Here is a 24,460-nt window from a genome sequence, read left to right as displayed (position 1 = left end):
GAAAGCACATGAACAAGCAGTTGTTCAGAACAGTATATACCTCCAAATCAGAGCCGTGCAAATAAGAGCCGGGGAACTTATTCTGCCTCACCGCTCATTCCCCAAGCATCAAAGTAAAAAAATACTTCCTTAACATGTCATGTGCTATTCGAACACAGGGGAGAAAAACATGCAGAGGTAAGCAAAGCTAAAAATCTGTTCTTTAGGATTCCAGTTAATAAAAGCCCAGGGATTCCATCTTCAACGTTCTCCCAGGAGCATCATAATGTCAATATTCCAAAGGAGTGCAGAGCTGCAGAATCAAAGTCTAGGATGATGGAGAAAGGATGGAGAGGAATCCCCATGACCCTTGGGGTTTTGTATAAAGGCGAAGGTTAAGAAGCAGGAAATAAAGAGTCGTCTGGACACCATCCTAAAAATGTCCTACTTCATTAATTGGAGGGGCACCCAAGTGAGCAGAAGCTTGACGCCATTTGACAATGTCAGGTAATCTCAGCTCATTTCTCTCTCTTCCTTCATGTCACCAGGGACAGGCTCCGGTTGTTGGCAGCACAGCCCCTCCCAGGAAGAGGGTTTGGCCAATCTGTCAGCGAGTATTTTAACAACATGGGCCAAGAAAACATTTTTAAAAATAGATGTCTTTGCTTTAGAGTGTAGGAGATACGGATATCTTTCTTGCTGTGTTTATTTCCTTTCGTGTCGTTATATTTAAAACGACTTAATAAATAAAAGCAACGGTTCTGTTAGATAAAGTTCATTTGCCACCTTTAATACAGGACTCGAGGGCTCAAAGGCAAAGGCCCAGTGTAAAGGGTCAATCTCGTGAGAGAGTGCACACAAAATTTACAAAACAAGACGTACACGAAACACTCAGAGGCATGAAAAAAAAAAATGAAGTTCATTATCGCTTGTCGTTAATGTCCCCTCCGCTGAAACTACCATTCCTCTTAATGGCAGAGAAAATTTAAAATTGGCAATTAAAGGCAACTTACTCTGTTCCTGTTGGAACCATGTCACTTTGAGACGACTGACTCAGCTTCATTGGGGTAAATACCCAGTAAGTGCCAAGGCACTTTCTCCCCTCTCCCAAGGCGTCACTTTGCCCACTCCTCCTTCTCCAGATGGTATCTGGGCGCAGGGAAAACCAACACATCCTGTGGCAGGGCTCCTTGGAGTCCTTGATCTTCAGCTACAGGGACTGATTTTGTCTCTAAACGTCCTTGGCTGGTGTTTACTTAGATGTGGCCGATCTCCCTGTCCTTTGTGGGTGCAATGGTCTAAGGTCCCTGGGTCTCCCAGATCCCCAGCCCCCCATGGTTTGTGTTCTCTTGCTTCCTTGCCCTGGCCACAGCCCATGCCGGGACACCCTTGCTCTCAGCACTGTGGCGTCCTCTCCCCAGGGCAGACAAGAGCTCCGGGCCATGAGGACGCCCCTACCTCGGCCACTCCACCACCTCCAGACCACGGTGAACACAGCAGGGCACGGGAGACAAGCCACAATGCGTTGACCCTCCCTCGAGCCATCTGGGCTTTCTGTGACGGTTTCCAAGCCCCGTCACTCCCTGCCCCAATCCTGCTTGAGCGTGGTGGGGTGGGGGAGAAGGCAGTCACTTCTCAGGGACCAAGCTGTGGCGCCACTGCACCCTCTCAGAATCACATCCCCGCCTCCCACGGCAGCCTCTCTATTTCCTCTTCCTGTCTGGAGCAAATTTCCCATAAGTCAATTCCTCCGCCTGCTCTACACGCCGGCACTGATCCTGCAAGACCTGGTTTGACTCTTTCTGTGTAGAAAACCCTATTTTTCTCACCACGAAGCCTGATTTCTAGCACTATTACCCTGCTATATCGATTCAAAATACCATTTTGGGATTAGAACCATTAACATCGACTCCTTTTCTTTGCTCTCTACGTTAATAATTTTAAATTTTCTTCAAGACAGTGGAAGCTACATCTGCCAATGACTTACTCCAAGTAGGATAGCTGAAATGGTTTTGAGAAAAGGGACTAACTACTATCTACAAGTTGTGGAAGAAGAGTGGGGGAACTGCAGGAAACAGTACACAGTGCCCTAGGGCTAGTAAAAATGCGGTCATTACCACCCCGAGGTCCAACGTCTCATGATCTGGGTTTGGAATGGTCACCCCACTCAGAAGGACAGAAGGCACGGAGGGAGGTGGCAACCTTCAGCTGGGGTCTCAGCAGGCCCAACAACCCCTCGAGGAAGGAGGCAGGCAGGGGAATAAAGACTGACACCATCACCCTCCCTTCTTTTGATCTACTGGAGCTTCCTTGTGGCCAAACCCAACTGCAGTCCAGAGGCAAAGGGGCCCCTGAGAAGCTCCAAACAAGTCAGCCCCGGGTGGGAAAGAGCGAGGAGTAGATGTGACGAATATATCCCATCAAAGTGCTCTTCCCAGAAAGGGAAGTAGAGAGCACAGCAAGTACAAGGAAGTACGAGAAAAGGAAACCTCGTGGTATTTTTCAAAAAATCTTGTATCTCTGTGACATCCATCTGTGTGACCCACAGTTTAACCTGTGTCAGCCTCTACCGAAGTATGCATTTCGATGGGACACCCTTTAATCTGCAAAGCTGCCCAGTGATGATGATGACAGCTAGCCCTGGGTTCTCTCTCTATGGGAGGCACTGGAGAGAACATTTTTGTTGATGTTGTTTCATCCGCAGAAGAGCCTCCTGGGGCAAACGTTGCCACGGTCATCTCCATTTTTATAGATGAAGTGACGGAGACTGCAAGAGTTAAAGAGTTTGTCCAAGGTTGCACGAGTGGGCAGTCGTCAATGTGACCAGGTTCTCCCTACGCCAGACGGGGAGCCGGGATGGGACGGTGGGGAGAACTGGGAAGAGCGTGCGTGTCCTTTTGAGTCGCAGCTGCCGGTCACTGCTCACCATCTGGAGCGGAGGGGGCCCCGCGTTACCAGATCTAATTTTTCAAGAAGAGCTTCTAGTCCACATTGCATAGAAAAGTCCCCATGTTTAATTGAATTGTTCAATTTAAATGTTTAATGTCATTTGAAAACTGAGTGCATTAGAGCGAACACGCCAGGAGCTTCCGGTTTGCAACCTCTGCTAGACAGTAACAGGGAAGCCCCGCCCCAGGGCTCCAGCGCCCCTGGCTCCATGACTGCAGCGCTTGTCAGCAGTCCTTGCATGGTTGCAAACCAAGAAGGTGTGTTTCCTGCCATACCAACAACCGTAATGTTTGCACGCTCGATAATCGTAATACGATAGACTATTGGTGGTGACCAGCATGCATGCGGAATCATGCTGAGAATTTGGCATGTGTTCTATCATTTCATCTTCACCGCAACCCTGCAATTTACATACATGTAATTATCCACACTCTACAGCTGAAAACACTGAGTTTGAAGACTTTCCTACGTCACAAGCCCAACGTCTTATTTCTACTTTGTCACAGAAAACAGCAGAGCTAAGGACAGAACTCAGGCCTCTCTGACTCCCAAACTTAAGCATTTTCTATACCAACGGCAGAGGACCGTCCCCCTGCACAGATTCGAGATTCTCGATGCACAAAGCAGAAACCCACTGGGACGATCTGCTTTTCCAGATCTAGGACCGGTGACAACCCGACAGCCTCACAGTGATACATTTTGCTTTGCAGACTGCTCACCGGCCATCCAATATGATGCCGCCTAAAAGCACCGTGGACCCCTCTAGAACACCAAACAGAAAGAGAGATGAGCAAAGCAACGGGTGGGGCAGCTTGTCCTCGGAAACGGGTGGGCAGATGGAAAAACAAACAGAATCTGCTGAAAATGAATGGGAAGGCAGAGACTCAGCTGAAGAAATGCTGGGAGGGGCCTTAGCTATTTTTTTCCCCCATATCTAATTTATAGAGAAAATGTCATTTTAAAGAGTAGCTCAATTAAAAAAAAAAAAGGAGGGGTTGCTCCACTTCCTGGAACTCAAAGGACAGTAGGTGACATAAGCGGATCATATCTTCTCCTAAGTGTTGTCTTCCAAGCCCCACGTACTTCCTCTTCCCTCCGGATCATGATGCTCATCCTTTCGGGATGTTTCGGCCACCCGGCTCAGCACATGCAGGCTTCGGACTGCCTGCGCCCACACCTCAACCAGCATGCTTGTTTCCAATACAGGGAAAAAGTCCACTCAGATGAGACGCTACAAAAGAGAAAGTCCGTGGCTACGTACGGCCACATGGTGCGTCCTTCACTAGATTTATTGCCAGCCCTTGAATCATCTCTAACTTCCCAAACTTTAGTTTTCTGAAGCTCCACTGCACGTTCTTCCAAATGTGTCTTTCTGTCACTCTTTCGAGAGTTGTAACAATGCATTTGTAAGGTTTGCCTTTGCAAGAGACGTATTGCCAAAAGACTTCTTCATTTCTACATAGAGCTTAGTAACAGCTTAATAACAGGTCTATGAACATATTAATCTCACCGATTAATATGCTCAAGATGAATTTCCAATCCCCACCTTCCCACGGAGCAGCCGTGCCATCCCTGGGACCTCCCGCTCTCAGTCAATAAGCCCCATTGTCCACCCCATACCCCGCTGCAGGTCAAAATGCCACCATCTGCCTGAGTCTTCCTCTTGCTTGTCTCTTCTATCCAGTGCATTAGCAAGTCTTGTCACCTCTGCCTCCCAAACCTTCTTGGTCCCATCTGCCTTTCTCCGTCTCCCATGACGCTCTCCCAGTGCCAGCCACCATGTCACCTCTCAACTGGACCAAGGTGACTGCCTCCCACCTGGCCTCCCTGCTTGCCCCTTCCCTGTCTACAATCTGTTCTTCATAGATAAGCCAGCCTAATTTTCATGAAATGCAAATTTACACATAGCATTTTCCCTTGGCTTTTCATTGCTTTTGGAATAAAATCTAAAATCATGATCATTTCCCATAAGACCTGCCTGGCTGTGTTCATGTTTCTCTTGAGCCTCATCTCCTGGCATCCATTCAAGCCATTCCTCCCACCCCTCCAGGCACTCTGACCACGCTGTCCTGTTTTCTCTTGCTCCAGTATTCCAAGCCCTTGACCGTCTCAAAGCCTTTGCAATTGCTGTTTTCTCTGTCTACTATACACATCCCCCAGTTTCTAGTTGAGTGGCTTGTTCTTATTCTTCAGGTCTTAGCTCCAAATTCTTTTATCCAAAGAGCCTTTTCTGACCACCCAATCTAAAGACTGCCCTTGACAGTTATTTACTCTCTATCTCTATTCCCCGTGTTTACTTCTCCTTAGACACCTTTCACAAGCTACAACTACTTTACTTATATGTTTACTTACTCACTATCTTGTTCCCACTGTATTCCCAACACCTTGCATACATTCTCAGGCATAGCAGAGAACAAAAAATAAATGTGGAATGAATAGAGCCCACAGACTCCATGCTACATCTCCAGGAAAGCCCAAAATCAGACTCAAAATGAAGGAAGAAATACCGCTGGCTTGTGTGTGGAAGGGACCAGCCAGATAAACTTGTAAAAATATGCTCACAGCTAAGATCACAGAGGATATTTGCTAACTGATTATACTGAGCCGGGGAGCAAGATGCAAAGATAATAAACACATTTAATTTGAAACAGATGGAAACCTGGTCAGTTCCCCACTGGTTGCTTGACTTGGGGCCCTTTAAAAATTATTCTCTTCTCTTCACCATTTTACGACTATCATTTTTAAGTGCCAGAATCTGTCCTTGTGGAGAGTGTCCCAGCTCCCCAGCAAGCACTGGATGGCCCCATCCATCTCGACAAGGCAGGCTTAATTGAGTCCGGCGGGCTCACGTATTCTGCAAGCCTGCATGATGTGGGAGTCGAGAATGCTTAGCTGCAACTTCATAAACAAGCATCCCAACGCAAGAGAGTCACTTTCTGATTCTTGAGTAGGGCTCCAGAGAAATGTGTAACAACATATTTACTGAGTGCAGATTTCCTTAATGTGCCGAAAAGGGCCTTAGGGTTTGTCAGTTCAGATGTCACAACTTGCTGGAGCAGTTGAAGGAATCCAGGGGGCAGACACAGAGCAGATGTTTTTCTAAGCTTAAGAATTTTGTTTTCCTAAAAAAAAAACCGTCCAGCTGCGCACAACTGTGCAGCACATAAACTGCTTAAGCTGGATCTTTCAAGAGAAGCAAGAGAACCACCAGGAGTGAATAGGAGCTTCAGAAACCAAGTTGAAACTCACAAAAGAAAAATGATCAATCTTTTTTTGTTGTTTTTTAAATCTGAGTGGCATGAAGAAAATTTCAGGTTTCTGTCCAGTATTGGTAAGAATAGTTCAATGATTGATGTTACTATGAGGCTATAGTAGGGACTCTGTTATTTCTAAATTTTTAACCATTCTCTTCTAATTATCACCTCTAAGACGCTGGTTTTCAGATTCAATTTCTTTGGCTTTCAGGGAAAAAAATTAAACCCACCGAAGATGTTACTACTTAGTGGTTCTGCAAATGGGCTAACCACAAAATGTCAAAACAAAGTGAAGTAGTGCTTACTGAGCCCTTACTATGGCAGAACACGCTATATGACCAAGCCCAGACAACCTCCATGGGAAGAAAAGCACCCCCCTGACTTCCTGCTCCTGACCAACTCTGCTCATCACCTTGGACTTGGGGTGGATTAAAAGTACAGCACTGCTAACTCTCCCTTCCCCATAGTTAATATTTTGAATCTTACTGTCTTGTTCCTTTCGACTTTCACCCCAATACTTGTCATCCATCTATCTACTCATCCATCCATCCATCCATCCATCCATCCATCCATCCATCCAACAGATACGGATTGACAATCTACCTCTTGCTAGACACAGTGCTACACACTAGGGATACATTGGCAGGAAAAGTAGGCTGAATCCATGACCTCATGGAACACATAACCTAATACCGGAGATAGGTATAAAAACTGGCCACTACGCGTAGCACAACTGGTCCTTATTAAAATGAAGACACTGAGAAGGTGCGGGGGGGACCAGGGAAGGATGGGTCTGTGTCTGGGGGTGGGAATGGGAGGTGTCATGGACAGCACTACAGAGGAAGTGACAAGTACACAATCCTGGGAGGACGGGAGAGCAGGGGAGGGAGGGAGAGAGATTGTTGCATTCCAGGCAGAGGGAGAAACAGGAGCCAAGTCCCGGAAGCCTGAGAGCCCACGGCATTTCCAGGGAGCTGGGAAGGCTCAGCACGATCAGAAGGAATGGAAGAGAGGAAGGGAGGAGGTTTGGATGAGAAAGGACCTGTGGTCTTGCCAAGTGAGATGACTTGGGTGTTTGAGAGTCACTGAAGAACTATGTTTGACACTCCTAAAAAAATATAAACAAATAATTGACATAATGTAAAAGGCCAGAAAACACAGTCTAAGCTATAGCATGTCGACCCTATCACGTGAAAGTGAAAAACTTTGTCGTCACCACTGGACGCGTTAATGTAGAACACTTGTTTGCCAGTTGTCTTATTACTTAGAATAATATTCCTACCCTTCTCTCACTACTATTTTATTCAAGAATAAGCTGACGGTATCCATTTCTTTTCCTTCTAGATTAAATCATTGCCCATGAAGTCAGGGGTGGGAGGGAGAGGTTTCTGTTCCACCCCCTCCTCTCGTGACCTCAAGCTGGGCCACTTGTGTGGGGGTTGTTGAGTCACTCAGAACATCATACCTGATGGTGAATTGTTGTCGTTGTTGTTTAGAGTTCCCCGTGAGAGGAGGAAGGAGAACAAGAAGCATGAGGGCCTGCCTGAAGTCCAGTGCTCACCTCACAGCCAGACACTGCAGAAGGGGGAAGGTGCCCAGAGGCCTGAGGACAAAACAGAGAAAGGAGAAGACAAGGCCACTGAGGAAGACCCTTCTGTCAGCAAAGCAGACCCACGAAATGATGCAAAAGGTAAGGCCAGCCCAGGGCTGCAAACCCAGCCAAGGCCACCTGCAAGCATTCTTTGGGTTTATGAAATGGGGCCCTGGAACTAAAGCCTTTCAGGGCAAGGGCAGAGCAGATGCCATAGGATAAGACTGATATAAAAATAATAGTAATGTTGTAAACAGCAATTCAGCAGAGCTACTACTACCCATGGCTGAACTTCTGACTCAAAAACTTGAATTTTCATATTTAGATATTATGCAGTTATTGCATAATTATAATAGGTATTAAGCAGCCAAAGAAGACTGCTTCTAATGGAACCGAAGGTCATGCATGCCTATGAGCTCAATAGCTACACATTGTCCTTGGCCCCAGAGACTCAGCCTCATTTTCTCCATGAAAGAATGTGATTCTTTGAAGGAAAAGTAGAGGACATCATCTCCGGGGGATAGCTTGGTCTGGCCAAGGGCCCACAACTCTTTGCCCCATTTATTGCCTTTGCTTCTACAGAGTTGGGCTCTTCCATGTTGGGCTCAGTCTCCAAGTTTAGCAAAGCACTTACCTGAGCCCCAGGCATGCCCCACTAAGGCAGGAACAGCCACTAGCCAACAAGGTGTCTCTTCAAGTCCAAGGCCAACAGCAGCAGCTGCCATGGAGCTGACACACGGAAGGGCAGCGAGCTGGCTGCACGCATGTCCCCACCTCTCCTTTTCTCTTCTCTTGTAAATTCTTTCTACTTTCCCTCCCTCCCTTTGTCCCTTCTCCCTTGCCTAACCTATCTATTACCTACCCTAGGACTTACTTATCCTTTCCTCTGGCTCTCAAAGCTCTGATTTGGGTTAAACACATGGAAGAGCCTGTACTGGATATGCCAAGAGAGCTTGGGAAGGCATACAGGCAAGTGACTTCTGCATTTCCAGTTCTTTCTCTAGCTCAAGAAATCAAACATTTTCCAGATAGCTCTACATGACGTTTCTGCAAAGCGCACTGATAAAGGGGGAAGGAAAAAAGATATTCTGAAGGTAAAAAGTTGTCTTTCAGCCTCATGTATGGACTGGAAGATGCGACCCTTCCCGATCTTTAACGTAGAGCCAGTACTTACTCCAAGTGCCAGAGAGTGACAACTTGCAGCTGCCAAGGGGGGAGGTATAAATGATCCAGGTTGCCCCCAGAGCCCCAGCCACATACAGTCAGAAAGGGTCTTTTGTTATGCAGATGCTGTGTGCTTCTTGAAGATCGCAATTTTGATTTTCTAAAAGTCTTGACTTCTTTGGTCACATTCAGGCCAAGGAAAGCTATAAAGAGGCGAACCTGATAAGAGAAAGCTTAGATGGGTCTTTTGCAAAGCCCCGCCTCACTCCCCAGAACTGAAAGTAGCAATTAAGGTGAACTGTAGGGTGAAGAAAGAGAGGAATAGAGATGTAGCAAAAGTGAAAGGAGAGAGAGGGAAGACCCTTGATCTTAGGATAAAGGCCTTGGCCTTGAAGCAAAGCTCTCTGAGCACTGCAGACAGAGCTCAGAGTGTGGTGAAACTTCAAAGGCACCTGGGAGAAACCCCTGGCTCTGCCCGGCTCCCAGCTCCGACACTCTCTGGGGGTCTGCCCTACGCCCATAGCTTTGCCAGACCCCCCCTCACACAGCCATGCCGACTCTCCCCTACCCTTCCAGCCTCCCCAGTTTCTATTTCTCTCCAGTTCCGTCTAGAGATCAAAGCCCCCTTTGCTTTTCAACCTGTTTCAGGCAACAACCAGACACATAGTCAAGGAAAAGGAACTTTGGAGAGGTTTAGGGTGCAAAAGTGCATGCATCCTTTCATTCCACAAATATCTGTTGAGCACCCACTATGTGTCAGGCACTGTTCCAGGTGCTGAAAGTACACTGGTGACTAAAACCTAGGAAGATGATCAAAGACACTAACACGGAGAATGTGCTAGGAGGTCCCATTCCGTTCTCCAACTCCCTGCAGCCCTACAGAGCAATGTTAGGGGAGGGTGAGCCTGAACCACTCCCACCCACATGTGGTCCAGGCTGGGCCAAATAAACCATGCCAGGAGTAAGTCAGTTCTTGCTCCCATAGGAAAGTGGTGCTTTGGAAACATTTATCCCGGGAGGGTGCAGTTCAGAATCCCCAGACTGCACCCATGCGAGCCTGTCTGTTTTTTATTTTCCTCCCACTTGAAAGTGGATTAGGCTTTCCTTCCACTTGGGGGTTTCTACCCACTTCTGACCCTAAAAGCTTAGGAAATTACAAAGCAAGTTTTCCAACAGATGCTTTTAGCAGCGTCAGACAGTCTTCCCCAGCTGCCAATTTGCTCTCACTGCGTCTTGCAAGCCTGATCCACCCCGAAGGAAGAGAGACTGAGCTCAGCAGCCCTGCTGGCTGGTGGGATGCCCAGCTGCAAAAGCGAGGTTCGCCTTCATGGCCCAATGGGGCACTCCCAACCCATGGGGGTTCTGCCAGGCAAGAGCTCCTGGCAGGACATAGCCACAGATGGAAGATGTAGTATGTTCATGTGTGTGTGTGAGAGAGAGATTCAGAAATGTTTAAAAAGAAATGGGCTTGCTTGAAGATGTGTGGTTTCTACAGCAATATTTGGAATCTCAGTGCAGAGAATAACAGAGGTGACTGCATCGGAAAAATCCCCAACCAGTCTCCGGTCAGAAAGCCATTTGTTATGTGAAATCTGAACCACAGCCCTTGCATATTATCCGCCTCTGCTCAGGGATATCTGGGGAAATCTGGAAGATTGCAGATCAAAGGGGAGAGTTTACTCCTATTTGTCTGGAGTCAGGAAAACACATCTTTCAGACCAATATTGGGTAACTATACATCCTGTCCAGATATGCTCACCAAGGCTAGAGGGTTTAGTAGAGCATGACTTTGGGCTTTTTTCTTTTTCTTTCTTTTTTTTTTTTTGAAAGGAACAGATGATTGCAAAAGAAAGGAGAGTAGATAAAGCGAAAGCTCAGAGAAAATGATGGATCTGCCATTTATGTGCTTTGTGGCATTAACTCACTCCAGATCTTGGCGCCTTGGTTTACCCCTGTGCAAAATGGAGTTCATCATACTCAGAGCATCAAAGAATTGCAAAGTTGGGAAAGATCTTAAAGGTTGTAGTAGCCTAACCACTAAGAGCCTGACACATAGCAGTCACTAAACAACTGTTGCATTCGTCAGTTAATGCACTGAGTGAAGAAACCAACACGGGAATGCATAGTGGGATCCAGCAAGTGGTGGTTCAATATGTGCTTAAACACCACCCGCGTTGGGACTACCACTGAGATGGGCCACTCTGTTGTTGCAGCCATAGCTGTTAGCACGTACAAGTCTAAATCCAAATCTGCCTCCCAAAAGCTTCCACCATTGGTTCCAATCCCACCCACTGAGATGGAACCAAATGAGCTTGATCCTTGTTCTTCGTGGAAGCCCTTCAGATATTTGAAAATAGCTGTCATGTCCCCCACTTCCGGCTGTTATTCCCACCCTTTATAGTCATGACCCCAAATAACAAACGGGGTTTGGTTCTCTGCACCATCCTCCTTGCTCTCCTCTCACTGAGCCTAGTTTGCCCAGGTGCCTCCTGGGAAGACAAAAACGGGCTTGTGCCCTTCTTATTCCAAATCCTGTGTCTACTGATGCAGACCATGGCCTTGCCTTGCTGGTGTATACACTGATTACTGCCCATTCATTTCACCCCAAACCCCTATATATTTTTTTAAAATCTCAAACAGATTTTCAGGCAAGGGGTGTTCAAAATCAGAGAGCAAATTCCTTCTTGGGTCTTCTCTGCCTCAGACAAAATTAGACACATGAGGACCGATGAACGATTTGCGATTCTGATTAAATTCTATTTTGGCCACATGTATTCCCCATCCCACACCAGAATATATACTTCCCATGAGTCGGGACAGAAGAAGACAAGTGCCCTTGTCCCTTCCCCCTGTCGTACTGCTCAAGAAAGGGATCCTTAAATTATTATAAAGATATTGAACTATTTATATATGTTAAGACTTGACAGTTTACCAAGCATTTTCAAATGCCTGGAGAGTGTACCTTATAAGGCAGGTTTTTATATCAGAATTTCATTTGCCCTGAAGGGATAAAAAGAAAAAAATGATCGCCAGCAGAAAGAGAAGTGTCTTTCCCCCATATGTCAAGATGTCCCAAGGGTGGCAGTACGGGGCTGGTAGGCAGCTCCATGATGCCTTCAGAAACTCAAGCCATTCATAGGTTTCCACTCCTCCTTATCCTTGTGCTCACAAGATGGCTGCTCACCTCCGTGCATCACATCCACATTCCTGGCAGGAAGGGGATGGGCCGGTGAAAAGGAAAAGACAGAGGCATAGTCAAGCTGAGTGCAAGAAAACATTAACTTTCCAGATCACCCCTTCCCCACCAATAGACTTGCATGTCTCAATGGCCAGAACTTGGTCAGCAGCCGTCCCAGCTTTGAGACAATGAAATGGTTTTAGCAAGAACACACGAACTTCATCCCACAGTCTGGATCCCCCTGCTGAGGAAGAGGGAAGCATGGATATTGAGCAGCAGGTCTGCCCAGGCACTGTTATCCCTGTTGTATAGAAGAGGAAACTGAGGCTGAGATAAGCCAAACGACTTTCCCAGGGTGACACAGCTGCCAAACAGCGGAGTAGGGGTCACCTGCCCGGTTGCAGAGCTCACGCGGCACCTCCCAGCTTACAAATACCCATGACCTGCCCTGGTTGGGGACACCAAGTGGCCTTTGCATATGATGGTAGCGGGATGGTGACCAGATCTCTGAGAACCCGTCTAGAAGCCAAACACGAGGACTCATGGCTCTACTCACGAAAGCTGGCCTTTGCCACCCATCACAGCCAACGTCCTGGAAAGAGAGCTCGTGAGTCTCTGGTCTGAGAATAACCAAATCCTCCAAATTCTCCCTCTCTTTCTCTCTCCCTCTCTCTTTAACAAAACGGAAAAGCTGGATTAAATGTACAGAACTACCGAAGGTAAAGGTTAGCTTTCCTTTACGGAAGGGAAGCTATGATATTTATAATGCTCTGCGTTCTGGATCTGATCAGAAAATAGGCTGGCACCCTTTCGACCGGAGCAAAGCAGATGAGTGTCACCACGTGGCCACCACTGTGTCTCTCTATCTCAGGAGGTTTCCTTGGTGTTCAGGAAATTGGCCTTTGTGCTCCCAGTCCTGATTGCAACGGTCTTCCTCGTCCTTCTCTGGTGCACGGCTGACATGTGCACCAAGCTGGGGGGCAGCTTGGAGCGGGAATCCGTAAGAGGCACCCTTGCCCTGCCTCCGGTCCCCGCTCCCCACCCTGCGTGTAGAAGCCACGTGTGGGCCGCGCCGGCAACTCTTCCTCTGATTCCACTTCATCGCGCAAAGCAGCGGGACTTGCAATCCCCACTTGACTTTGCCCCAGTTAGCTCACAGAAAACCGGCGAGCTAGTGCAAAGGAGCCTCGTTTTACACAGGGATGACAGATGCCGTGGTTAAACAGCATGGGGTCAGAAATGTCAGGGGGTGACACCCAGCTCCACCACTTCCTAACATGTGTCCTTGGCCGAGTCCTTCGACCTCTCTGTGTCACTCACTATTTTTTCCCTCATCTATTAGAGTTCTGCTGCATAACAAGTTACCACAAATGTAATGGCTTAAAGCAACACCTGCTTAGTATGCCATAGTCTGGGTGGGTCAGGAGTCTGGCAGGACTTAGTTAAGTCCTCATGCAGAGTCTTATCTGAGGCTCTGAGTTGCTGGCACAATTCACCTTCTTGCAGTGTTAGAACCCACGATGGCTTGTTTCTTCAATCTCTTTCTGCTGGACCTTCATTGAAAGAACTCACCTCATTATGCCAGGCGCATCCAAGATAGGCTCGCTTTTTATTACTTTATTTATTTATTATTTATTTGTTCATTTATAATGTCAATAGATTTAGTGAATACAGTGTTTTTTTGTTATGTGGACAAGTTGTGCAATGCTACAGTCATGGCTGTTAGCATAACTGTCACCAGAATAGTGTACATTGTACTGGGTAGGCAGATTTTTTTTTTTATCCCTCACCCCACTCTCTCCCTCCCTTCTTAACTTCCAATGTCCATGACACCACCTTATGACCATATGTACCCATCGTTTAGCTCCCACTTCTGAGTAAGGACATGTGGCATTTGCTTTTCCATTCCTGAGATACTTCACTTAGGATAATGGTCTCCAGTTACATGTAAGTTGCTGAAAAAGACATTATTTCATTTATTTTCATAACTGAGTAGTACTCTGTGGTATGTGTATGTGTATTGTTACAGCACATTCATTTTCTTTATCCATTCATCAGTGGATGGGCGTTTATGTTGCTTCCATATCTTTGCAATTGTGAATTGTGCTGTGATAAACATTTGGGTGCAGGTGCCTTTTGATTACTTGAGAGTCAACTAACTAGGAGACTTAGTCACATTTGCAAAATTCCTTTTACTTTCGCCATAAAGTGGCAGAATCACAGGAGCGATGTCCCATCATACTCAGAGGTCCAGATCGTATCCAGGGAGAGGGCGTGCACAGTGGGGCCATGTCAGAATTCTGCCTGCTGCACCCTATAAAACGGAGAGACTGACAGGACCTGCCCCGCATGGTTGTTTGGGAGATGGCGTGAGATGTGACAATGTAACAGTACCGACCCAGCAGGCAGCAGCTGCTGTAATTATTTTAGCCTTTTTGAACATCTGCCACATGGCAGGCCCCACGCTAGGAGCCAGGGATTCAGAAAATCATAACACAGACCTTGCTGTAAAAGAAATCGTGACGTTTCTCTAGAGCTAATAGTTTCCACCCAATTTCAAAAGTTGGCGAAAATCAATAAAGCTTTAGTCCCACTAAATGACTTTTTGATATAAAGACTCAGAGTTTTCTTGGCTTTCTGGAGCCACTGTCAAAAATAAAAAGTGCTGACTCCAATCGAATCCCGGAGTCTGTAGGACTACGATTTCCACTCTCCAAACCCCCTGGTTTGACTGCGAAATTACAAGCAGAGAGGCAGCTGTTTGGTACTAGTGTTCCAGCGCGGATAAACGCAAGCTCAGGGGTGTCTTAGCCTTGGCTGCCCAAGTGTGAGTGACCTGGAGGGTTTATCCAGAGTCCCCCCCCCCCAGCCAAAAGTCAGACGCCATCGGTGTGGGGTGCACTCGTGGGCTGGGATTTTTTAAAAGCCCCTCCAGAGCCGCCAACACACCACAAGGGTGGAGAATTGCTGCTGTAGCCAAAGCCCGATAGTTTCCCAATGGCCTGAAAACTAAATTCTCTTTTTAGAGAAACTACTAAAAACATGATAAGCCAAGGAGACATTAATAGCAATATGCATTTTTCCATTTAGTTTCAGAAAAAGGATTCTGCACATTGCACACTTTTTCAAGCCACTATCCCAGGTCTGGACTGATGCTACTTTGGGCAGAGACAGGCCGACCCTGGGTAGGGATGACTGGGATAGTATTAAGGAAGGATTAGGTTCCCCACCTACCCAGGAAGCTGCTGTTGCTCTGTGTGATTTCTGCTTGTTTTTTTTTGTTTGTTTGTTTGTTTGTTTGGTTGGGTTTTTTTGTTTTTTTGTTTTTTGTTTTTTTTTTTGCTGTTATAGTTTATCCTTTTTTTTTAGCGTATTATGGGGGTACAAGTGTTAAGGTTACATATATTACCCATGCTCTCCTTCCCCCTTGAGTAAGAGCTTCAAGCGTGACCATCCCCCAAACGTTGCACATCTTACTCGTTGTGGTTGTTCATTCAGGGTTCACTCTGTTACTTACGTGCATTAAGCACCTACTATATGTCATGCTTCGGGCTGGGTGCCAGGGCTTCAAAGATCAGTAGAACCCAAACTTTACCTTAAAGAGCCACGAGTCTAATGTCAAGATGCAAAAAATGCCCTTTCTGTACCAGGGGAGAATTGCTTTTGGCCTCAAGGGCATGGAACTAATTTTGAGGTTATAAACAATCTTTTTTAAAAATGCTCTCCATTTTCTTTGAATATGTGTGTGTCTCTCTCTCCAGGATTTAATCACTTCCAGAAAGTAGCCTCTTTCCAACCGCCCTTCCTTCTGCCTCCAGATCCCACCTCCACCCTCCTCCCCGAAAAAAATGGTTACTAAGGATGGGAACTTAAAAATTGTCCAAACGCCCTGCATATCTCCTGCGTATCTTGCAAGGAAACAGGGTAACCCAGAGCCCCGGCCTCCTCTCCCTCCACCTCTTCTGACCCTTGTTTCTTCTCCCATGCAAAAAGGGGCAGTTAGGACCTCTACCACATGCCGAACATTCCCTGCTGGCAGCAGGACACATTGCAAATGCAGCCGAAAGCAGCAAAGCCCGAGGAAATTGGATTCCTGGATTCCTCTTTTAAAATAACGCTAAGCCAGTGGCGGCTGTTTGAGGCAGGGAGCGATGTATATATACTTGGGTGTCGTAACATTAAGACTGGACTTGATTTGCCTGGGATCTGAAGGGGACCTCCCCCTGTCCCCCTCGTCCCTGCGCCCAGAATATCACGTGTTTCTACGAAGACCTGAGATGCAACCCAAGGGGCAGACCGGAAGGAAAGCAGAATTCCTGTTTGGACAAAATGCTCTTCAAAACCCTCCCCTACCCACTCGTGTGTACGGTAAACCTTCGTTGAGCGTCTACGACACGCAAGACACGACTCTGCACTCTACCAGCCCACTGCCACCTTACTCCTACCCACGAAAAATTTTCAAAATATCAGAATCCCGCCATGGCCTCAAAATTAAGTGCCTTGGCAGACTCCAGAAAGAATCCTTCTGAGTTATGTTTTTAATGCCTACTCTGGTACCCTGGGGAAAAGGCTTACTCTACTCTCTATTTTTAAATACTGTCAGAAGAGCCGTGCTTCACCCCAGGCTGCTGGAGGCATTCAGGAACCACCTCGGCAAACGCCACCGGGGGCCCCCATGACACCGGCGCCTCTGGAGGAAGCGCCTAGGGAAGAGGAAGTGAGCCACGCCCAAGGTCATGGCCATGGCCGGCCCCGTAGAGGAAAAGGTCAAAGAAAACCTAGAGACGGAGACGTGCCATGATTGCCCCCCTCGGTGCAGACGTGTGGGAGGATAAATAACTCTCTCCAACAACATTAGGGAAGTTAGATTACACGGAGCAGGATTGTGCTGCACGCCCGAAAGTTGGCCGAAAGAGTGATTAAGGGACGCCATGATGAAATTGTTTGCTCCATGAGTTAGGACCTTTTATTTATTTTTTTCTTAATACAAGGGAGGCTTGTATCCCTCAGTTGGTTTAGATGTGGTCATGCATAAAGTCTAGAATATGAGCTGGAAAACTTCAAGGTCCCCTGGAGCCCCGGATTTTGTAATTGAGTTAGACAGGCAAGCCCGGGCTTGGTTCTTTTTTCAGACTTGTCATGGGCCAGGTATCTAGCCTGAACATGGATTTTGAAATTGCTGAGAAAACTTCAGAATGCTCATTTCTATTTTAGAAACTAGGCCTTTTCGCTTTGCAACAAAGGGGTAAATACACTGAGGCATCCACCAAGGTAGGGATCAGCAAACTATTGCCCAAGGGCTGAATTTGTCCTGCTGCTTATTTTGAGTTGTTTTTTTTGGTTGTTTTTTGGTTTGTTTGTTTTTGTTTATTTTTAGAAACAGAGTGTTACTCTGTCACCCAGGCTGCAGTGCAGTGGTGCAATCATAGCTCATTGCAGCCTCTTGGGCTCAATAATCCAACCTCAGCCTCCTATGTAGCTGGGATTACAGGCATGCCTGATTGACTTTTTTAAAAAGAGATAGGGTCCGCTCTGTTGCCCAGGCTGGTCTCAAACTCCTAGACCCAAGCAATCCTCCCATCTCAGCCTCCCAAAGTGCTAGGATGACAGGCGTAAGCCACCGCATCCAGCCCCTGCCACTTGTTTTTATATGGCTTGTGAATGAAGAATGGTTTTCCATTCCCACATATCAAATAAATGATATTTCGTGCCACATGAAAATTATATGTAAGTCCAATTTCATCGTTCGTAAATAAAGTTTTATTGAAACAGCCATGCTTACTCATTTACATGTTGTCCATGGCGACTTTTACGCTGCAGCAGCTGTGTTGTATAGTTGCAGAAAAGATGGCATAGCCCACAAAGCCTAAAATATTTGCTATCTGGCCCTTTAAGAGAAAGTTTGTTGACTTCTGCACTAAGGTAAAAAATAATAATAATAATACTCTATGCATGCAGAAAAATAAAAGGGTAATGTGACTTATTCTGTAATTAACCTAATTAAACATGTATGTTGCATCAGCAGATCAACTTGCCAATAATGCAAAACTGGCAAAGAGAATTGCACACTGTGCGTATCACGTTCTTGGAGCTTCCAGAAAAGCCTGTCAGAATATCACGTACATTTGGTTTATCTCCTGGCCAGAGCTTTCATTCTTGGCTCTGAGCTGAGGGCCTGCTTCCTTCCCAGTTGCACGAGCCTCTTCCTTGCTACCCCGTAAGGTCAGATGAAAAGAAGTCGCCCCTGGTCTAGCTGGGGAGGAGGCAGGCGCTGTCTTGGGGATCCTACAGCGTTGCATTTCTCTCCTGCTTCCTTGGAACAGACTGGAAGCTGCCGATCTCCCTGGGACCTGTTTACTCACCGTTACTCTCCTCCAGCCTGAGCACCCCCAAAGCTGTGGGACAAAGCTGGGAATTGTCTCCTCCAGTGGCAGAGAGCTTCTGTGGACACGACGTAAGTCTTCCGAGGGTCCCTTTTTCTCCCTTGTCCTTTGCAGACTGAGAAAAGCGCCCTGTGCATGGGGCGGGCTGAGCAAACAAGTGCCCTGGCCAATGTCGCCCTAAAGAGCAGGAGTGAGCAGTTCCCCCTTCACCGCCGTCCCCACCCCCACCCCGTCACCTCCCTGCCGCCAGACAAGAGCAGTGCAGGGAGAGGAATGAAACCCTCAGAGTCCGTCCTAATGCATCGCAAACCTCACCAAGATCCTAAAAAAAAAAAGAGGAAGAAGAAATCCTCAGAATCTGACAGTTTTCTGATGTTCCTGGTGGTCTTTTCCACCCCGGGGAACCCCTGTTCCTCCTCCATGCCCTGGGTCTCTGCTATGCGTCCTCTATGTGAGATGTCACTCGTCTTGTCCCCCGATCTCTTGCCTTGTCCATACTGCGTTCATTTTGCTTTGTGTGAAAGAGATGTCTCTGGAAAGTTTGGTGTTAGTCTAACTCTTCCTCCTGACCATCTTGAAATCCAGAAATGTCCTCCCCCAAAACTTAATTGCTTGCTCTTGTGACTGACTTCTGTCGGGCAGTTGCTGTAAACACACGCCGTGCAACTCCCGCAGGTGGGTGGAAGATAGGCACTGTTCTCAGGGACCTCGGGGACTGATAGGGCGCGATCGAGCGGGGGGATGCCAGCGGTAAGTTAAGTAGGGGACATAGACCCAGGGGTCAAGGGTGTGGAAGCCCAGAGGAGGAGGAGCTTATCCTGATTAGGGGCCAGAAAGGCCTCCAGTGGAGGTGACACTTCATTGGAAGCCACAATCGAGGCCCTGAAAAGAGGAATAGGAGTGAGGCCGGGGAAGGCAGGGGAGCAATGGCAGCGAGGCCGTGATCCAGGCAGAAAGAGAGACGCCTGCAAACTCGGGCTCCTATAGTGAAAATGTAATGGTGGCGATGGTGACAATGATGGTGACGATCATGACTCTCCTGCAGAAAGGCCACATGACAATTTCAGTAGACAGAGCAGAGCCCGAGGAGGCCAGGGACGCAGCTCTGCGCTGGGTCAGCTCTGGCCCAATCCAGAGTGACCGGGTAGGTGGGCCCCGTCTGGGGTTCTTGGCGTCACACCACTGCTCTTCCGGGTGGACTCTGGAAACTGCCTTCCTGGGAACAGAGTCGCCACCCTGAAGCTGCATATACGAATTTACACTTGACGCAGCAGAACGTGACAGAGAGCCCTTGGGAAAGTGCTCGCTTTCACCTCCAGGGGCCTCAGTTTCCCTAGCTGGGGAGGGGGACGTCTGATCCCTAAAAACCTCTGATTTTTGTCAGCTCCCCTGTCCCCTTCCTGCCTCCGGAGCCTCTGTCTCGGTGCCCATCTGGCATGTTCCTAGTTAATGCTGGAAGAAATAAAACAACACACATCTTTGCTTCCTGCTGCGTGGGAGGCAGGAAATGGCCTAACTCCCTAATTGAGATGAGGCTCCTGCGGTGTGTCCAGCTGCCCACTGCTCGGCACACCCCGCCCTCCCAGGTGTCGCGGCCACCAGCAGCTGTTGTCCATCCACCACCAGTAGCAGCCAGCCATCCCCTGCCTCTGTGGAGCACAGATAAAAAGAGCCTCCTCCGCACCAGGGTGGGGCCCAGCACCCCCGGGAGGGTGACATGGTCAGAAACTGGGAAAACTGGTGGAGACCTGGGGTCAAGGCCATTGAAACGCAGGACCTGGTGCTGCCTGAGCTGCGGACAGTGAAAAACTCATAGACCCGTGCCTGTGCAGAGTGGGGGACGCCCTGGTTTGGGGAATCCACCGGGCACCCCAAGTGCGTGTCTCTCCTTGCAGAATGCAAACGAGGCTCTTTGCTCCTCAGTTTGAAATAGAGGCGAGATAAGAATCACAGGGCAGGACTCTCTTGCCTCCTGCCTTTGGGAAGGATGGCTCTCAACCCATGGCCTCCTTGACGTGTCATTTTTATATAAAGCATGCCACCGCAAGGCTATAAAAAGACCTTAATCAATAACCCACTCTGGAGGTGGGAGACAGGCGGGTCCCGGTCCCATAGTTAGCAGCACGATCCCCACTAGAACTCGGTGCCCGGAGTCTCAATCCACTGCGACAGACCCCCAGCGGCACACAGAGAGAGGGCGGGCCTTGTGTCTGCCTCCCCAGGCTACAGAAAATTAAGAAAGGTAAACAGAAGTGCAGCTAATGAACCAGCAGCATGGACGAGAGCAGAGTGCTTAGGACAGTACACCTCGTCTCAGAGGGAGCCTGTGACACTTGGTGACCGCGTGCTTTCTGGCTCCTCCCCAGGCCCAGGGAGCCCATCTGCCCCAGCCGGTCTCTTTCCAGCACTTCACGGACGCGAGGGTGGAGAAGAGACTGGCTGCCCGGAAGGAGCGCCGCAGTCGTTTTGGAAATGTCAGCGTGCACAAGTGCTACCAGTTCGGGCAGGTCTTCTCCCCTTTCCAAGCCCTCGCCACCACGGTGAGCTCTTCTCTTTGTAATGGATTTTTTTTTCTTTTTTTGAGACAGAGTCTCACTTTGTTGTCCAGGATAGAGTGCCGTGGCGTCATGCCTAGCTCACAGCAACCTCAAACTCCTGGGCTCAAGCGATCCTCCTGCCTCAGCCTCCCGAGTAGCTGGGACTACAGGCATGCGCCACCATGCCCGGCTAATTTTTTCTCTATATATTAGTTTGGCCAATTAATTTCTTTCTATTTATAGTAGAGACGGGGTCTCACTCTTGCTCAGGCTGGTTTTGAACTCCTGACCTGGAGCCATCCACCCGCCTCGGCCTCCCAGAGTGCTAGGATTACAGACGTGAGCCACCGTGCCTGGCTTCTTTGTAATAAATTTTAAAGCGTTTTGGTGTGACCAGTGACAAACCCTAAATCTTGCTCCCTTTGAGGAGTGTATTAGTCAGTTCTGGCCACAATAATGCTGAGTAACAAATGACCCCGAACCTTAGTGGCTCACGATCACAAGCATCTATGCTGCTCACTCGTAGTCTGCAGAGAAGGATACTCCTTCCACGTTTGTTCTCTGCAAGCTCCCAGGGAAAGAGGGACTCAAGGCTTGAGAACAATAATCTGCCACGAGAGACTAAGTCTAGCCTACCTAAAGGTCAGTGACCCAAAAGTTAGGGGAAGATCTGAGGGCGGATGGTTGCAGCTGTGGTGTTCAGAGACAAAGTCCTTTCGAAAGAAGGAAGGGGTCTGGAGCAGAGAGAGCTTCTTGAGAAATAAAGGGAGACGGTCTTGTTCCCACTTCTCTAACTCACCTGCTACTTTCTGGACCCCAGGTAATTCAGGTGAGGCTACTCCAAAGTTCATCTCTTTAAATATTACTGTTATGTTTTCGTAATACTTTCAAGATATCCTTCTGGTGGTTCTAAAATTTGAGCGCGTACACGTGAATCACTTGGGAAGGCTGATTGATTCAAATGTCGATTTCCGGGCTTGTAGTGATTCCGATTTGGATGGTCTTGGGCGGAGCCTTGGAATTTCCTATTTTTCACAATTCTCTGTTCACCCCTTTTATGCCTTATTACTCAGTCAGTGTGTCCTAACCTCGTTCATGCCGTGGCCCGCACAGAACATGGTTCACTCTGGAAAGCTTACTGGGATGAATTTAGGAGGTTGCTAATGGGGCTAGACAAACAGCACCCCAAAGGTGAAGGGGACTGGTATGTCAGGCCACTTGTAAGCCATTCACAGCTCAAGAGTGTGTGCTGGAACCCAGGCAGGAGCTTTTGCTCATCAGTGCTTCCTATCTTTCCCTAACATCAGGATCAGCTGAGTAATTAGCCACGTCCAGGCCTCAACCCAGACCCCAGCTTACATCAGAAGCTCTGGGGCTGGGTCCCAGACATCACGGTGACATGTTTCAAAGCTCTACTGATAAGGTGACTCATCCCGGTGTCCCAGGATTTTACACTTTTACACTTTTCCCGGGACTTTCCAACTTTTAGCACTAAGAGTCATGAGTCCCAGGAAATCCTTCAGTCCTGGTTTTAAAATTGAAAGTTGCAGGTCCTTGGAAACTAGGGAAACCAGATTGTGGGTCACCCAATCCAGAGGTGATTCCAATGTGTAGCCAGGTTTGAGAACTACTGCTTCCCGAACTTTCTAGAACCTAGCCCCAATTCCTCATATCACAGGTAGCTGCTGCCCATGCATCCACTCATCACTGGGCAACGTTCCTTAAGCACATGCATGTGCACAGCCCAGAGCTAAGCTCTCTGGAGGATGCAAGAATGGAAACCCCAACCCTATTCTCAAGGAGCTTCCGGTCTTCTAGGGAAACTGAGCCACATGCCAAAATCATGCTACAAACACAACTGTGATGAAATGTTAATGGGAAGGACAGCTCCATGAGTGGACAGACCCAGAAGATGAGGGTCATCCCCATTTGAGCTGCTCTTTGCCAAATCCAACCCCCCAAGTTCTTGCTGAAGAACAAAGTCTCCAGCTAGACAAAGATACCTTCTCCACTCACCGTGACACTGGAGAAGAGCAGATCTCCCATGCATCGGGAGCTATAGCACCCATATATTGAGCTCTTTCTGTATGCCAGGTATAGTGTTGAAGACTTTACAAATACTTAATCCTCCTGCCCTCCACCGAGCTAATATCGTACTCATTTTACACACGAGGAACAATATCGGAGACATTTTAAGTGACTTGCCCAGGACCAGGATTTGAATCTGGTGCTCTGGAGCAGGCCCCCAACGCTATTTCATTGCCATTATTCTCTACCCTGTAGGAAATGAGAAAGCTGGTGTTTCCCCGAGACCTGCCCATGAGACCCTCTGTGCAGAGAATGAGTTCTTCGTTCTCCACTGATGTAAGCCTCCAGGATTTTCTGCTGCCTTCCGCAGAGCTGGGCTTGGGAAAGGATGAAGACAGCCACGAGAAAGAGAGACCAGCAAGCCACATGAAAACACCTTTATTCCCCCCAATAGTTAAAGCGACAAAATCTAACGACATGAAATAAAAATTACGAAACTGCATTCTGACCACTTGCTGCAACGTTTTGTGTTAAGAACAATTAGGGACCCAAGAGTGCTGAGACATTTTAACACCTGACAATGTTTAGATAACTTGAAGAATATCAACATCGTGTCTCCGTGTGAGCATTTTGGAAAGGGTGAAACAATTAGAAACTTCAGTATGCAGCCAGACTGAATTCTCAAGAAGAACATTTTTCTCAAAAGTCTGAAGATGGGGTGAGGAGATAGTTACAGTCCAGTGAATCAAGGACCCCACTTTTTCCATCTTTCTGCTCTACCGTTCCCAGAGTGCTGGACGGTAACCTTAGGTTTAGTGCCTCACGGTCACCAGATGGCTGCCATTGCACCAAACATCACATCCTCGCAGAGTACATCAAACCCTAGAAGGGTGTCATGTTACACACACACACACACACACACACACACAGAAGGAGAACCTCTCCCAGGAGCCACTCAGCAGATTTCTTAGCAATTCTCCTTAGCCAGAATGAGGTATCTTAGCTATGCCCTAACTACAAAGGAAGCCGAGAAAGCACGAATTTGGCATATATTAGAAGACAAGTTATACCAGCAGGAAAAGAAAGTAGGAAAATGGCTAACGGGGAAGCAGTTAATGTCTGCCACAGGGGGGACACTCAGTAATTTGCAGGTCAGCTGATTACAGTGAGACATTTTTATTTATGCAGAGTGAAAATCTGCCTTATAAGTTCTAAGCATCAGTCCTAAGGCTGTTCCTTTAAGAAGATGGCTCCATCCTAAATAGATTTCATTTTCCTTTGACATTTCAGAGTAACATGGGCTTATAATACAAATTACTCAAGGACATAAACAAGGAAATAATCACCCAGAATCTCGCCATTTAGATATAACTTGTGTTTGTATCTGGAAATTTTTA

General features: G+C 47.6%; 1 protein-coding gene across 2 annotated transcripts; it reads left to right on the top strand.

Moving 5' to 3' along the window:
* Positions 1 to 303: 303 nt before the first annotated feature.
* LOC105861735 (uncharacterized) lies at positions 304 to 23,565 on the top strand. 2 transcript variants are annotated; one of them, XR_012912980.1, is made up of 6 exons: positions 304 to 486; positions 7,679 to 7,872; positions 18,439 to 18,569; positions 20,865 to 21,038; positions 22,343 to 22,458; positions 23,319 to 23,406. XR_012912980.1 is itself a non-coding variant. In XM_012747506.3 (5 exons), exons 1-5 carry the CDS (start codon positions 419 to 421, stop codon positions 23,547 to 23,549), a joined length of 798 nt encoding a protein of 265 aa, XP_012602960.1. In that variant the 5' UTR covers positions 304 to 418; the 3' UTR covers positions 23,550 to 23,565. The 2 variants fall into 2 exon arrangements, 1 of the variants encoding a protein (XP_012602960.1); XM_012747506.3 differs by lacking the exon at positions 22,343 to 22,458 and having other exon boundaries at positions 23,319 to 23,565.
* The last annotated feature ends 895 nt before the right edge of the window (positions 23,566 to 24,460 follow it).

The sequence above is a fragment of the Microcebus murinus genome, chromosome 18, assembly GCF_040939455.1.
Source record: "Microcebus murinus isolate Inina chromosome 18, M.murinus_Inina_mat1.0, whole genome shotgun sequence".
In the NCBI taxonomy this organism is placed as follows: domain Eukaryota; kingdom Metazoa; phylum Chordata; class Mammalia; order Primates; family Cheirogaleidae; genus Microcebus; species Microcebus murinus.
The sequence above is the reverse complement of the archived record's forward strand: the minus strand, read 5'-3'. Positions and strand labels throughout refer to the sequence as shown.